We start from the raw sequence: 16,780 nt of genomic DNA, 5'->3' as shown, positions 1-16,780 counted from the left end.
TGTAAACAGGTGGATTGATTACATGAAGCAGAAGCAGCGTGGGTATATGTGGCGAGACAGGAAGGCTAATAAAAAAACAAAAACTGATTCTCGATCTGTTTTTATAATTGCAAAATTTAATTAGTCAAGAGACAAGGTACTTTATTGGTATTCTTTCACCTTTAATTAGACGGTGTAGCCCAGGAAATCATTAGAGCAGAAAGTCATTAGGCTTTTCTCTTTTTTTTTTTTTTAAACTGTTTACTGTGCATATTATAAATTATTGTGTAGCTATCCCAAAACAGACTTTGTGCATAGGTCGTATATTGTTTTTTTAAATGGTGTCTTCTTTCAACAGGGAGCTGTTTCCAGTTTGGGTGGGAAACCTGAATTTCCCAGTAACCGACTCCATGCTTGCAAACCTGTTTAACAAGTAAGAGCCTGTAGTGGAGTTCTAGGGTTTGTTATGTAATAAAAGTAAATAGCTCTGCATTGCTGTAGTGTAGTGAGACACTTTTTATGGTAACTTTGTTTTGTTTTTTTACACACTCCTGTCCTGCAGGGTCGGGGTCGTCTATAGCGTCAAGGTTTTGACTGCCAAACGATGTGCCTTTGTTAACTATACAAAACAAGAACACTGTGATGAAGCAATCCGACGTTTTCATGTAAGTGCATCCTTTATTGTGGTACTGTGTCGTAATTCCGTAGTACTGTTTGTGAAGTTGCCGAGAGGCAGTCGCTGTTGTAATTTGCAGGATGGCTGTCTGGCCGAAATCCAGGAAGCGGGGCCACTTTAGATTCTTTAATGTATCATTAAATTTTAACTCCCTGAGACACCGAAGCTACAAAAACCCTTGAATTTATGAAAGGAGTTTTAATTTGTCATTTATCTATTCAACTAAATATGAATAAAAAAAGAGGCCCACATTGGTGAATAAAAATTCAGACTGCAGGCAAAGAAGTGCATCAATCTCCAGGGTCAGAAATCTGCCCTGCTTCAAGCCCTGAATTTTGCATTTTAGGGGTTCATCTTTATGTGTGCCCCCTTTCCTAATCTCCTTAGGTCAGTTTTTTCTACACTTGTGTCTGTCTAGTTTTTGTTTGAGTCTTCTGAAACTGTCTAGATCATGCTGTGAATGCGTTGTTGATGTGTAACTCTTATCACCCGGTCACGCGTCTCTCTGTGATTTTGGTGAATACTTTGTCACATGCCCAGGTTACTCCTCCACCCATTAAATTAGTATTGTGTTCACTCGTCAGGGCTTTGAGCTGAATCACAACAAGCTCGCTGTCAGGTATCCGGACAGGATTCCTGCAGGCTTGGGTATTTCCAGATCTGCCCTGAGAGCTGATGACCTGCCAGATTAGAACGTGAGGTGAGTCCTTTCATACCAGACTTCACAGCTCTGACTGTGCTGCCTCCTGCTCGCTCTACCCGGGCAGCTCTCTCACCTGAACCAAACCGAGTACTTTAAGTAGTGAGAGAGTGTCAGTGTCAGTCTGATTACTGGAAGTGTCCTGCTGAAAGCTACATAAGAAAAAGGACACCTGGGGACACCATCCTGCTAGGATGAGACTTAATGTGTGAAAATGGGCCAAGAGGTTAAAGGAATAGTTCAAAACTTTATTCCCTGGCATAAAGGAGCAAGCTATTTAATTATCCAACACATAAATAGCAGGATTATAATGCGATTATGTGTTTAAACTGCTAAATTTAAGTGACTCATACCTCAAATGTAGTTTTGTTTTTATTGCAGGCATAACGAGAACAGCCAAAGGACAGTACGTCCTTAGAAACCCATCCCCGACCACAGAGGGGACTACTGAATGAAGACCCAGCTGCTACTTGGCCTGAATGTTGTGTTTTCAATAAATACTTCTTGTCCAGTACAGACTAATCAACACTATCTACAGGTTCTCCTGATGTAATAGCTTTATGTAAAATTACCTGGTACCGTAAGTTATGTCTGAAAATATTGTGTTATTGTAAGGTGATAAATCCAGATGTTAACAAAAGCTTCATGTTGCCAAAATTTTCAGTCTGACAATTTACATGGAAGGGTTGGGTATGTATTTTAAATGTTAGTATTCAGAAAAAAACAGTATATAATTTACATATTTGTTTATTTAAAGTCTGCGGATTAGTCTAAGACTGCAGAGCAGGCTTACAGCTAAGCACACCAGTCTGTTTGAGTAAATAAGTACATTTGAGTGTTAATTAAAAAGTTGTTCCGTGGACAATTTGAGTGATGCAAGTAACATTGGTCATCAAATACAGTATTACATAATTTCTTTTAAACATGTTAAGCAGCAGGAATCCCTAAAGTTTTATGTCGAAATACTTAATATATAGAGCCTAAACATATGTTCAATTAAGGCCTGTGGTCAGCCGGTTTTCCAAAATTATCTGTAGTCATTGTGGTCATCCATAATTCTTATTATACATTTACTATAAGCTTAATACAGCTGTATAACACAAGCATTATGCGGTTTCAGTGCTCCTAGTTTATTTTTACCTGAAACGTGTCTTAAATGAAAAACCTCAAGGGTTGAAATGCCATTGCACATTTCTTTTTTAAAATATATAAGTCCTCAAATTGTGACGGTTGTTCTTAATCCAACAATTAAAGTTTCTTTATACTCTGGACTCCTGCATCATCCTTTTCTTTCTTTTTCTTTTTTTTTTCTTTTTAAAGATATGAACTAACTTCATGGGGCATAGATGGACCTTTCTAGAGAAAGCTTGTAGTGGGATGTCCTGTTACAGATGTGATTGAAAGTGTAGAAGTGGACCAGATCTGTGTGAATCAGGTCTTGATCTTGACATCACATTTACGGCTATTCCAGCTCCCCCCTACAGAAGGGCATTGTTTACACAAATCAAACCATCTGCAACCCAAACAGGTGAAAATGAAACAGAAAAATATCTCGCTAAAAAGATTTCCTTACAGCGGGTACACACAAGAAAAACGGTGGAACACCAAAATCACAGCAAAATGTCATTTTTCAAACTCATAAGTAGAGACAACTAAAGAGTCAAAGCCGTCTTCTTCCAGTTATCCCATACAGGGTTGTAGTTGTGCTGAAGACTGTTGCTGCTGTCATTAGGTGAGAGGTAGGCTACACCTGCATACTTTTGAACTTTGGGAGGAAGTCTTAAGTGTCATGAGAGACCAACCCAGACATGGGGAGAGCATGCAAACTCATCAGCCAGTGGATTCAAACCCAAGACCTTGCTGTGAGGCAACAGTGCTAACCACCATGGTGATGGGGCACCCACTCACTCTGTTGGCTCATGTCTTGAACTTAATCAGCCTTAAACTTTTGTTTTGCTGTGAAGTCACCTGACGCTTTGACCAACATGATCAGTTCATCCCTAAACATGAGTGAGTCAAAGTGCCGAAATTGGATGGAGCCCATTCCAGGAGATGCAGAAATCTTGGTAAATCAGAATACTGAAATCCACGTTTCTGCCCAGGGTGTAGCCCACTTGTGGTAGCTGGGATAGGCCCCAGCCTGCCCATGACCCTGATGAGGATAAGTAAAAGAAAAAGGATGAAAACAATTACATTTGGATTGAAGACTAATTTATATTTTTCTTGGAAACTGCACTGGTGTGTGGGCGTAGGTAAATGTCAAACTTGGAAAATGTGCACATAAGATGGAGCTCTTGATGAACATTTAGAGCAGGACTTACGTAATTAAATATATGTGATCAGTGCATATGTCTACAATAAACTAAATCAAAAATAATTAGCTCTCAGTAAACTGTGGGAGTGGCTCTCGGGACATGTGTCCTTTGTGTTCAGGCAGTAATCCAGCTTTGAACAGGGAGCTGTAAATGTGAGACCTATATCAGCCAATAGATGGCAGCAAAATCAAGCGAATTAAAATGTGAGCCAGAAGTAAATGGTGTTCCAGCCTGGAAAAAAATCCTGACAAATTATATTTTATAAATTCACCCTTATGGCACATGGAGTTACAATCATGGACCACACACCTCCTTTGTAGCACCTGGAGCTACAGCAGCTTCAACATTTGCCATCATTAAACATGCTTTCTCCACTGGAAACATTAATACACACCCACTCTAATAAACACCACGGTTTTGTGTTACTGACTTTTCTTTGCAGCCTCAATTTTGAGTCATTTTGTTACGTGGGTGACTGCAGGTATAGTGCTCTACAAATCTATCGCATCGTGCTACGAGTGTGCTTAATATTTTACTCAAAGACAGGAGTGAAACAGAAAGCTTGGCAAGATGCGTTCAACCTGTAAATAGAGAGCCACGTGCACGAAGAAGACGAAGAAAAAAAGCTGGCATTTTAACAACATGGCATCTCATCAGCAAAAGCTCTGAACAGGTGTATGAATTGGACAGATCTGAACAGAAGCACAAAATCTGAACTTTTTCTGGCTCGGCACGCCAAACAATCAAGCCTCCCCCTCCCTTTGGGATCAGAAACAAATATTCACACTGAGCTTCTTAACTGATATGCATATGAAGGTGTGAATCCAAAGCAGGGATACTCTCAGAGGTCTTAAGCATATGGTGCGTGTTTGAGTCAAATGAATGCTTCAGCATGATCACAAATGCAAAGAGGCCGTCTTTAGCCGGGAGCGAAAACACTCAACTCCCCAATGTGAACAGATTTCCTCTCACCTGTCACCCTACTCCCTTCATACGGGGTTTATGTATTCTTACAGGTGGAGGGGAGCGAGTTATTAGTTTGGAGATTTGATGCGACTTCTGAAGGGGCCTGCGGTGTTAATTGTGTGAATCGTCTAACTACCTGCTTGCCGCAGAGCCCCTCTTGAAAAGCGAGACTTTAAAATACAGCAGCCACAGAGTTCCTGCGACACCAATCGGGTTCCTTGATGGCAACTTTGGACCTAATTAGAGGCAGAAAACGTGTGAAGTGCACCCAGCCGTGAATGTACAGCAGCGGGCTCGATAATATCAGCTCTTAACCCTGCTCCTTAAACACTCTCCTCTGCCTCTTCTGTTCAGACTGCCTGTGGCAGAGAAAAAAGGTTTTATAATGCTCCTGCTCCCGTGCACGACGAACATTACGGGCAGAGAGAATTATGAAAAAGAGAGGTAGCGGCGTCTGTTAAAAGGCAGGTTTGAATCGCTTCTGCTGCTTTTTCAGACTGCTGTTCATTCCTCTCCAGGCCACAGGCTGGAAAAGCAGGGCGTTTTTTTCCTCCCCCCTTCACTGGATGTGTCATCGTAAGTGCTCCAAAATCTTCCCTTTTTGTCTCTCAATTTATAAGAATAAAACTCTAGGCTGGCTCCGATTAACCGGGTGGGGTTTGGAAAATGAGCGTATCAACCTGCAGCGCCGTTATGCATTTTTCTGGGTGTAATTCGTCCAATCTATAGAGGCTTTGCACCATGACATCACCCTATAACACAAGCCCCTATAGTCTCTCATGCAGAGTGGAAAATGCACAAACCTTCTGCAAGAAAATGTGGCTAAAATGTTAAAGAGCTGCGATGCAACAGACAGCAGAAATGTATTCAGAAAGAATTCTGATACTTGCAGAGAAGCTAAAGCATCACAGCTATGAAAGTACCGGTGGATAACATGTTGTGTCTTTCTCTGGCTTTTCGTTTTCTTCAGCCAGAGATATTTCACATGAGAGAAGAGAACCTAAATACACTCTGCAAATCATTTGCTGACCTTAAATAAACAGGTATGTTTAAATTAAATGTAATAATATGATTTAGGTTTTCGTCTGTCACATGTCATTGCTAAACGTGCACCACACACCCTGTGGGACAAAGCTGCAGCGGCCACACAGATGACACGTGCACGGCAACTTAAAGGGTTAGTTTGGAGTTTTGTAAGTCTGGTAGTACTTGAGTATTACCTACAGCATCCACCAGTATGAAAGAGGAGGCTGGAGTACCAGCTGAGCCTCAAGACCTAAAAAGAAAGAAGCAAGATAGTGAATATCAGTTAAGGTGTACAGCATGCATTATATAAAATACCTTGAGATGACTATTAAATATATTTCCATCCATCCACGTTCTTAAACACTTGTTTAATTTAAGGTCACAGGAAGCTGGAGACTATCCCAGCTGTCATAGCAGGAAAGGTGGGGCACGCCTTGAGCAGGTCACCAGTTTGTCTTAGAGGGCAAACACACAGAGAGACACACAACCATCCACACTCACGTCTACAGCAAATTTAGATTCACTAAGTCACCCAACGTGCGTTTGTCTGGAGTTTAGTTTAGACTAATCGCAGCTTTGACGGTACACGACTTTGCTTGTTTGTCAACTTTGCCGCTAATTTCAGCTTTTGTGAGGCTTAATCTGAAGATGGTCTGTGCCTTCTTTGGTGCTGACTTGGGGAAAATAACAAACGTGCCCGGTGTATTAAATGCTTTAACAACATTCAGTATGGCAGAAACTGACTTAATAGGGTGCTTTGAAATTGGCTTGATGCAAGTTATCCAACCACACCTAATTTTTTTGTGAAGTACGACTTAAATGCACTTTCAACTTCTGCCCTACTGGTGGCGCTGTAGTACTCGAGAATCGGGGGACTTTCCCCTGTCATTGAACAAATGTCAAAGAAACACTTACCACAAGGTCCATTGACCTGCTGTTCTGGAGCTTTTGATCACATAATGTTCATTCTTTGTAGTTTAAGTTATCCTCGATTCAGCTAAACTTAATTTTCAACACAATGAATATCACATAATATGTGATATACGCTCCAAACGTGTACTCTCAATGAGACGGTCTTCCAGCTAAAGTTGTAGTACATCATGTCACAGTTATCTTAGAGAGCGAAGTCTTTGGAAATCTGTCCACCTGAACCTCGGGGAATAGTTAAATGTCAAGAACGATGAGTGCCACACAGAAACAAGTTTAATACACAGCCTCTGACAGAGTAGAAAACAAACACACACCACCTATTGAGATCATTCAAAAACAAAAACAATCTAAATTTTTTCATAGACTGCATATAAAACATGGATAAACCTGCATTTTCTTTAATGACCAGCAGAGGGCGACTCATCTTGTTGCGAAAGAAGCTCGACTGTATGAGAAAATGATCCTACTTCTCTCTTCATGAACACATTAAACCATTTTCTGTCATGTTTTGGGCTCAATCAGTATTTTCAGGGCTACTTTAACAAACGTCACCATTGGTGCCATCAAGGACAAACTGGGTAATGCGTGTAGTTAGCAAGTTTTTTTTGTATGTTTGTGCAGTGTTGCTCAGTTTGTTAGATCTAACAAAGATGTGACCATCAAAAAGCTACACTCAAGGCTTCACACACCTGTTAGCGGCTTTGCAGTGATTATGTCCATCTTTTATATTCAGTCTATGGGATTTTTAGAGGGAAAAACATCATTGTGCTTACTCCACTTTCTACCATTACAGCTAATGTCTGACTCCAGCTGCACAGACAGTTTTAGAATGAAGCCATTTAAAGCTGAAGGCACCTGTGTTTCATCCATCCCCACCTCTCCTCTTCTTCCTTATCATAAAAACAGTCACTGCCTGCCAGCACTCAACCTGGAGTAGAAAAATAAAAGTCGTGTCCTCTGAATCTAATAAGGAGATGGAGGCTCTCCTCTCCGTGTGGGATATTCCTGATTTCAGAGAGCCGCCGCGACTTCCACTGGTGGAAGAGTCCTGACCTCCTTCAACGCACTGCAGGTAGCAACCTGGATGCTTCTGTGCTGACCTGACTGCAGTCTCTCTTACCAGCTCCATCTCAGTGTCCCACTCTGTCATTTGTACCATCGGAGAGACCCATCCCGCTCTCTGCAGCTCCAGAGCAGATGTTCTAACTGTCTCCGCTCAACCGCCGCTGCTCCCAGGTCAGCTCCAGAGGCAGATGTTGCTCATGGCCTGGCAGGTGGAGCTGCTCTCTGCGGGAGAGAGGTAGATCTTGCCACTGGGACAAACGCACACCTCGTACACGGTCTGCTCCTGCGAGGCCTGCCTGGGCGACGCTGTGTAGGTGCCGAGCGGGAGGCCTCCAAACTGAACGGCGTTGGCATCTAAAAGTATCTGGAAGGACACAACGTTGGAGACAAGCTGGAAGTCATTCAAATAACACTGTCAGGGGTGTCCTGGAGTGATATAGTACCAACTGGAACTGATAAATGACTGTGGCACAATCAGTAAATACAGTAGCAGGTGGAGTGAGATACAGCAGTCCTGATCTGATGAGTTAGATCAGCAGTGAAGGTGGATTTGGCCTGGAACATTAAATTGGTCTCTCTCTCTTTTTGTTTTTTTGGCCACACTAGTGGCTCAAGGGAGCAGAGTGTCAGTTGGTGGGTCGCTGCTTTGGTTCAGACTGAAATGGCTCAACAACTATTAAACAGACTGCCAAGATTTCCCAATTAGTGACTGACAATTCTCTAAACGACCATTATTAGAACTCTGGAGATCTGTTTCCATCCACCACCAGGCTCAAATGTTAAAAAGAAAAACAGAAAAGTAAAACGACTTCATTTCCACCATATCCACAGGCTCAAAGCAACTGGACAAACTCATAAATATAAGGATTGCATTGTGACTTTGTTGCAGACTGTTTGCAGTCAGTTACCACCTGCAGTCTGAAAGCAATGACATCACTAAATGCGCTGCCAGGCCTTTACTGCAGCTGCCTTCTGTCTCAGCGTTCGTGGCTCAGTTTTTGTCTCAGATAAGTGAACAGCTGGCTCGGTTGGGTTAAAAAATCAAGCAAGTGACTCATCGATTTAAGAGCATTAAATATCCTTTGCCTTCTGAAGCTCTTGGGTTGTTTTGGGATGTTTGAGGTCACTGTTCATTTGCACCGTAAAAAACCGTCCTTTTCGTTTTACAGCACTTGGCTGAATCTGAGCAGGAAGTAGAGCCACGGCCCAGAATTTAGCCTGCTTCTTTTATCAGCATTCACAACAAGAGACTACAAAAACCCAGCCAAGGCTGATCATTTCCTCCGCACCATGCACGAGTTCCTGGATCCAGAAGGATATCTGAATTTAGACTAGTTTGTAAAATGACAAATTTGAAATAAATAAGTTGAGCCAAGCCCAGGCTCTGGCCAAGTTTTCATGCAAATCATCTTCAACTTTTTGAGTCATCCGGCTAACAAACAGACTAAATAAACAAACCACATAACCTCCTTGCTGAAGCTAATTAATACTACAGACCTAGCTCCACAGGTAGCCGTACATGCAATCACAATGCATCCTCCATATTTGACAAGTAATGATGTTTGCTTTGGATAATTAGTCCTTGCTTTCCCTCTCTTTCCATCATCCAGGTAACAAGGGCAGAGGGTACTGATACGCCAGAGTACTGCAATAGTTTGAGAGATAATACTGTATTGATACAGACCCATCAAATATTGATATTTTAATATATGATCTGCAAAGACAATACTAACTTTTTAGCCCTAGAATAATAAAAGAAATTACTTTAACAGTTCAACAGATGGTGATCTTGTGTTTTTTTTTCCCCAAGTGACATCGGCATACGGGAGGAAGTTTTTAAAACAGATGGCAGCATTGTAGAAAAAAAGAAGTTTGGATTTACAAAAAAGGAGGGACAAAGGAGGTGGATATAATACACGGGAGTGTCATAAAATACTCTGGGAGAACTATGAACATTAGCTTGGCTGATGCAAATTTTCGGTTATTCTCTATGTGTGACCTGCTCATAGTGATCTTTGCTAAATCTAATTTTCTACATTATAAAATTCTTCAAACTAAAATGAATTATTCGATTTTGCAGCACGTGCTCTCACACTGAAACCGAAAAACTGCTCTGACACTGGAGACAGCTACAAATAATTAATTAAAAGGGAGCTGCTGCACATCCACCTTTACCTGACATATTTACCTCAAACAAAAGCAAAAGATTTACACGACAAAACAAATGTCAGGTTCTTACATCACTTTTAGGGTGTTTTTAAAAAGTCGCCAGATGAGCCCCTTTCTCTTTTTTTCACTCGTCTCCATAATTTCCCCTCATCACAGTCTTGATCCTTTGCTCATACCGAGGCTCCTAGCTCGCGGTTGGCTCGAGCTCTGAATAGCTTTAGCTTTGTTCGTGTTGCCTTTGTTAGTTTCATGAAAACGTTCATGTTTGTGAAGGTGAAATAGTATCTGGTTGGGTTTATTATTAGAGACGTTTTCGTGGTGGTCCACCATACAGTTTACTTTGGCAAACTTTCTGTCCTCACTGCTGGCTGCTGTCTCTACAAAACAACCAACACTGGGACCACTGACAAAACTACCTCCCAATTCAGAGCTAAGAAAATATTTATAGGTGCCTTTCAAGAAACTCAAGGACACCTGGCTGTGCAACTACGTGGAGGACAAAAAGAAGCATTTTCCCCTCCCCAATCTCAAGGCACTGGAACCCAGGTGTGTGACACCTTTGATGGATACAGCTGTACCCAGGCTCTACAGAGAGGTTAGGCATAAATGTGAGTACAGCAAAGGGTTGCATTAACTTGAGACATCTGGACATTACATGCTGTGGATTCATATGTGGCTCATTATCTCACCGATGACTGGCTACTGCTGCTTAAAATACCTTTAATAGTACAGCAGCCCACACATTTGAATTCAGTCGCACACAATGTAACACAATGTAGCACAAACAGCTCAGTCTGTCAGGTGCATGCAACATTTTGATGGGTGTTAATGACCGTGTTGGTCAGTCTGTCTGCTTCACAGTTCTATTTTGCTGCAATAAAATGACAGAAATGCGAGAACTTTACAAAGTAAAAGAAAGAGATGCTGACCAAGTTTGGAAAAAAAGGGAATAAATCGCAATATATGTTAATGTGATACTCAGCATATAGCAAAACGTTTAAAATCGCAATAATATCACATCAGGAGTATCATGACAGCGGTGTTCTTGACTTGAATAAATACTGCATTTGCATTTTTCATGAATATAAATTGAACACTTGGAATCAACTCCAGACTTGTGAGTTCCTTAATTTACGATTAAAGAAACAATGACAGATCTTTAAGTCTGTGAAAATGGAAAGACTATAAAAAAAAGTCTCTTATTTCCTCCTGTGTTAAAGCTAAAACTACTCAGTCACATTTGATTGCTTCATATCACATGCCTTGTGGTAGAATATTTAAAACAAATATATAGATATACATATATAGAAACGAATGCTCCTCACCTCTCCTTCAGTGGACTCTAGCCGTAGATCCTTGCGACCGCTGACCTTCAGCGACCCTTCAGCGGCACTCACTTCCACCCCTCTGGGAGCCTCCATGGTCAGGGTTCGTGTGGGAGACTCGAGCCTGACAAAAAAAAAAGAAGCAGCTCAGTGATGCAGCGGATGAGCTCATTGATTTATTCTGCTTATACTTTCAGCATGTTTGCATTATTAAAACGTTGCCTTTCAGTTGGATTTAATAGCTAAGGATACAAAATTCATTCAAGGTTACACTGATTGTTATTCAGTTGATATTTTATACATCTCTCCGTGTTTAGGCCAGATTAATGACGCGAATAGTCTTTGTTTTCATAACAAATCCAAGGATTTCAAATTTGAGTCAAAATGTCTCAAATTTAACAAGAAAGAAGGAAAGAAAGCGCACTGATATTTCTGTCTGAGCAAGTGCAGCTTGGGGTTTGCCGTACCAACTGCTTCCCTACCGGAGGAATATTAAAGCTGCTGTTCATGTTTAAATAGCTGCTTTCATTATTCCAAAGCAGTATGGCTGTCCTAAACAGCCCATAATTGTATCAGCTGATGTTGACCTTCAGCCACGCTGAGGCTAATGCAATTTGCATTTTCCTCCTGTGGACTATTTGTTTACACAGGGAAAGATAAGTGTGAGAGCCAATCAATGTGGAATTTGTTTTCATAACTCATAACCGTTTCAAATTGATTCCGCCCCCCCACGCGCACATCTCTCTCAAATCTGTTTTCAATGAATTTTAAATGGAAGACTTTAAGGAGCTGCCTTTAAATCGCTTAAATCTCCATACGCTCTGAAAGTGACACATATTTTGGATTATGCACTAGTGGAAATAAGGGTGCGAAGAAAGACGAGCAAACGAATTTCATCTGCATTTGAAAAGCCTGTCAGTAGATACAGTCTGAAGGGGATCTGTGAAAACGTGCCTTTGACCCGGGATTGTTTGTGCTCTAGACGTGAAGGAATAAAGAAGATAGAGTGGCTTTTCTTTTAATACCCATCTATTGTTTTCTCCATGAAAGCTGTTCAGTGAGCAGATACGCCACGCTTCAGCATACAGTGTTATGACATGTTTGTTTGCGTATTACGTTTTCCAATTCAATTTTAATCTCAAACCCTTCATGTTGTTGGTTTTGTGAATGCAAATAACGGCTTATTACAGAAAAAAGGCAAGAATGTAATTTTAAGTACTAATTTCAAATTTTTTATTTATTGTGTAAAAACAAACAAACCCAAAACGAAAAAAAAAACAACCTCATTCATCTCCAGTGGCAGCACTCAAAATCCCATCTCTCCTCTTAAACCCCCCAATAATTATTTGTTAAGAGTCTGCTGATTCTCTATGGACAGGGCAGTCATTAAAAGATCCATTTAAAACACCGTCCACTGAGCCGTGCCGTAAGAAATCTGTGATATGTAAGGCATGAGCCTGTGATATTTTCACTCCATTCAAAGCAGTTCTGTCATCACCCACTGAGCGCACACACACACACGCACACACACAGCAGAGCAGGCGCTTCTGCCAAAAGACAAAGTGCTCAATTTCCATGAGTGCTTGTTTCAGGCACAGTCCAGAAGAAAAAAAAAGCATTAAATGAATTAAGTTAAAAATGTCTCTTCGGTTTTATAACCGTCTCAGACTCCTTCCATTATCATGTATGGCCTTTGTGAGGCTAACGCAGCAGCGTGAAGTCACACTTCACTCTGCCTGAGACTGACTGGTGTAATAAATAAATAAATAAATAAATGAATAAACCCAGCAATCACTAACGACATACCAACTGGAATTCATCGATGGCTGCTCAAGACGTGCATTACATGTGTAACATTAGATTCATTTAAATCCAATATTCCTGATAACTGTATTAAATATAGTGAATGGAAAAGAGCCGTGTGTGAGTTTAATAAGTTCCACATGTTAAAAGGTTGACACTAACATTTAGGCCAGCATCAGCACTTTCTGGCATTGATAAAATGTTTAATTTCCTTTTTTTTTTTTTGCTTTGCTGATGATAGAAAGGACCATTGTTTTTTTTGTGCGTGGGGGGGTTTGTTTTGTCTTCTAGTTTTGTTATTTTGTTTAATGTTGTGCTTTTTTGTGAAGTGTTTTATTGTGTTTGTGCTTTTAAATGCCAGGTTCTAATTTACCACAGTAGTTATCTGTTTTTCTTAGTAAGCTGTGAATCATTAGAAGCCGTCGCTCAGGGGGTGCAGATGAAAATGGCCTTTAAGCTAAATCTAGCACACTATACACTCGCTGGCCAATTTGTTAGGTAGACCTGTTCAGCTGCTTGTTAATGCAAATAATTAACCAGCAAGTCACATGGCAGCAAGCCAAAGCATTCAGGCATGTAGACATGATCTAGAGTACCTGCTGAAGTTCAAACTGAGCACTAGAATGGGGAAGAAAGGTGATTGTTGCCCTGGCTTCATGTTTAGGGTCGTTGTCCTGCTGGAAGGTGAACCTCCACCCCAGTCTCAAGTCTTTCGCAGACTCCAAGAGGTTTTCTTCCAAGATTGCCCTGTATTTGGCTCCATCCATCCTCCCATCAACTTTGACCAGCTTCCCTGTCCCTGCTGAAGAGAAGCACCCCCAGAGCATGATGCTGCCACCACCATATTTGACAGTGGGGATGGTGTGTTCAGAGTGATGTGCAGTTTTCCGCCACACATAGCGTTTTGCATTTTGGCCAAAAAGTTCCATTTTGGGTCTCATCTGACCAGAGCACCTTCTTCCACATGTTTGCTGCGTCCCCCACATGGCTTGAGGCAAACTGCAAACGGGACTTCTTATGGTTTTCTGTTAACAATGGCTTTCTTCTTGCCACTCTTCCACAAAGGCCAACTTTGTGCAGTGCACGACTAATAGTTGTCCTATGGACAGATTCCCCCACCTGAGCTATAGATCTCTGCGGCTCGTCCAGAGTCACCATGGGCCTCTTGGCTGCATTTCTGATCAGAGCTCTCCTTGTTCGGCCTGTGAGTTTAGGTGGACGGCCTTGTCTTGGTAGGTTTACAGTTGTGCCATACTCCTTCCATTTCTGCTCCTCAGTACCAACTGACCAAAGTCTAAACACCACAGACTACCTGAGTATTGTTGCTGATCATGTCCATTCCCCTTTATGACTGCAGTGTACCATCTTCTGATGCCTGCTTCCAGTAGAATAGCGCACCGTGTCACAAAACTCAAATCATCTCAAACTGGTTTCTTGAACACAAAAATGAGTTCACTATGCTTAGATTGTAAAAAAAAGAGAGCACCTTTTGGGATGTCCAAATCTTCTTCAACTGCGTGATGCTATTGTGTCAATATGGACCAAAATCTTTGGGGAATGATCCAGAACTTTCTTGAATCTGTGCCACAAAGAACTGAGGCAGTTCTGAAGTCTACAATGGGGCTCTAACCCAGTACTAGATGCAAGGTCAGTGAGTGTGTACAGTCTGCATTTAACATTTTTGGATTGACTTGATTGAGTTGTTTGTGTTCTGCTTCTCAAATTTAACAAATCAGCAGTTAAATTTCTCTACCGTGTCACAGATTGTAACCACATTTTAAAAGACTTGGGTAAAAATACAGAAAAACACAGCTTTTCATCAAACATTTTTTAAATTAGTTCAACATTTTTTTTTTACAAAGTTGGTAAACTGTCTTCTGCCTTTGCAGAAGAATGGGAAAATGTGATAAAACATTAAATGAGTTTTTCTTAAAATGTCACAATTCCCCAAAACGTTACGATCATTAGGCTGACTGATGAGGGCGTCAGTTAAAAGAGGTTGACGCATCCACCATATTTCAGGGCTTTGAAACGTAAAGCCGTCACAAGTGATAACTTATCTGGTATTTGCAGTCGTAAAGGCTGTTTATGACAGGCTCTCCCGCTCTCTGGGAAACCTGACCAACCTTTTGTGGTGTATTCAAGCTGACCTTTACGTCCACATAAAGGTCACCGTATCACAGAGCTTTGGAGGAAAATAGCTGTAGGATGTGCTGATGACCAAAAAGGTGATACCAAAGAGAAAGAGATTTGTTTAAATAGTGCATATCTAGCATGTTTGCTTGGGGGGTGAAAGACTAATTTATTTTTATATGTTACTATCACTTACAGGGATCCACTGGGCTTTATATACTACCATCTTTATCAGTTTCCCTTTTAGCACAAGTTCAATAACTGGTTGTGGTGAATGTGTGGCAGTACCCAAAAACTATCTCAAACATTACACAGCAAAAGAAAAACTTTCCAAAACTACTACAGCATACCACTAAACAGTAATGTGATGGGTGCAGAATGAAAAAAAGGTAATATGCTACTGTTTTCCCCACCATAAATATGAAAGCTATATTCAGGCTTGTGGCCACAAAAACATAGGATGGAGTATGAAAAATATAAAACATGGACAGAATTTAAACTATGCCACAATGGAAGGACACATATTCATCAACATGGAAAGCTTCATATTAGCAGCTGATCAGAAACATTTAAAAGGGCCTCTTTAGATACACTATTAGAAATCTCATCTTTAAGGTAAAAGCCATGCATGCACAGACATTACTTGAACTCCCAGTGAACTCTTTCAGATGCAATCTAAAATGGCACAACAAAAGAGGCAGGACATGAATGGTTTTTGCAGTACAAAACTAAAATCAACCTAATTGTTCCTCAGGTCACAATCTCCTGTCAGGCGAGTAAAATATAGAACCCACCCAAACTTAAACCAAACATGAGTCATGAAGAGACACCATCTCTGCCAATCACCAGTGGTCGACGCCACCACCAACCCCAGAAATGTGATATTATGGACACGTCATCCACCGACTGCTCATGAGCATACATTTCCTGTCTTATCAACCCGCCCTTTAGTAATCTCCCATAGGAGAGACAAAGAGGATGGAACATCCATCCATCCTCATCCGCTTTGAAATGGCTCAAACTGTTCAAATACACAGAAAATATGACACAGGTCAGATGCTGTAGTATCAGAAATCTTTCAGACCAATTGAAATATGTAAACTGCAGACAGCTTCAACTCAACGCAATTACAAGGCGTTTACAACAAGGTGCAAACCAGCTCGTTGCACTAAACGATGAGAAGGGCATTTACATTTCACCAGAAAACATCTAAAAGAGCCTGCACATGCCTGAAGAAAATCTTTTGAGAGACAAAGCCAAGGTTTACTTGTACCAGAATGATAGACAGAGAAAAGTATAGAGAAGGAGAGAAACTGCTCATGATCCAGAGTTAATGTATGGGCATGTAAGGCTGCCAGTGAAACCAGGCCACGAGTGTTTATTGATGATGTGACTGCTGACAGAAGGATGAACTGTGAAGTGTACACGGCTCTACTCTCTGCTCAGATTCAGCCAAAATAATCTGCACATCACCCAAAGCGTAATGCGAAAGCAACCCAAGAACTTCTCAAAGAAAACAAATGGGATGTTCTTCAACGGCCAAAAGTAGAGACGCACAAACATGCACGAAGTGAAGGTGTTCTCATTAAAAGCCTGGCAAAGCATCTCAGCAATCCTTACATTTAAAATGATGTCCAATTACATTTGAGCCACAGCTAATGGAGTACTTTTGTTATAAATGAAATAAAAGCTG

General features: G+C 41.1%; 1 protein-coding gene and 1 long non-coding RNA gene across 2 annotated transcripts in view; one reads left to right on the top strand and one right to left on the bottom strand.

Moving 5' to 3' along the window:
- Positions 1-309: 309 nt before the first annotated feature.
- LOC145425367 (uncharacterized) lies at positions 310-2,626 on the top strand. The gene is made up of 4 exons (XR_013906037.1): positions 310-412; positions 542-644; positions 1,240-1,355; positions 1,737-2,626. It is a non-coding gene; the product is annotated as an uncharacterized LOC145425367 (long non-coding RNA).
- A 4,221-nt stretch (positions 2,627-6,847) lies between these two features.
- The window catches only part of LOC113018669 (zeta-sarcoglycan-like), a 53,609-nt gene continuing 43,676 nt past the window's right edge, over positions 6,848-16,780 (bottom strand). Inside the window, exons 7-8 of the mRNA XM_026161969.2 lie at positions 11,152-11,275; positions 6,848-8,021 (exon numbers count right to left, since the gene is read on the bottom strand). Of these exons, the coding sequence (XP_026017754.1) occupies positions 7,830-8,021; positions 11,152-11,275 (316 nt within the window). The 3' untranslated portion in view covers positions 6,848-7,829. The remainder of the gene's footprint in view (positions 8,022-11,151; positions 11,276-16,780) is intronic.

This window comes from Astatotilapia calliptera, chromosome 3 (genome assembly GCF_964374335.1).
Source record: "Astatotilapia calliptera chromosome 3, fAstCal68.1, whole genome shotgun sequence".
Classification (NCBI taxonomy): domain Eukaryota; kingdom Metazoa; phylum Chordata; class Actinopteri; order Cichliformes; family Cichlidae; genus Astatotilapia; species Astatotilapia calliptera.
This window is presented reverse-complemented; position numbering and strand designations above follow the sequence as displayed.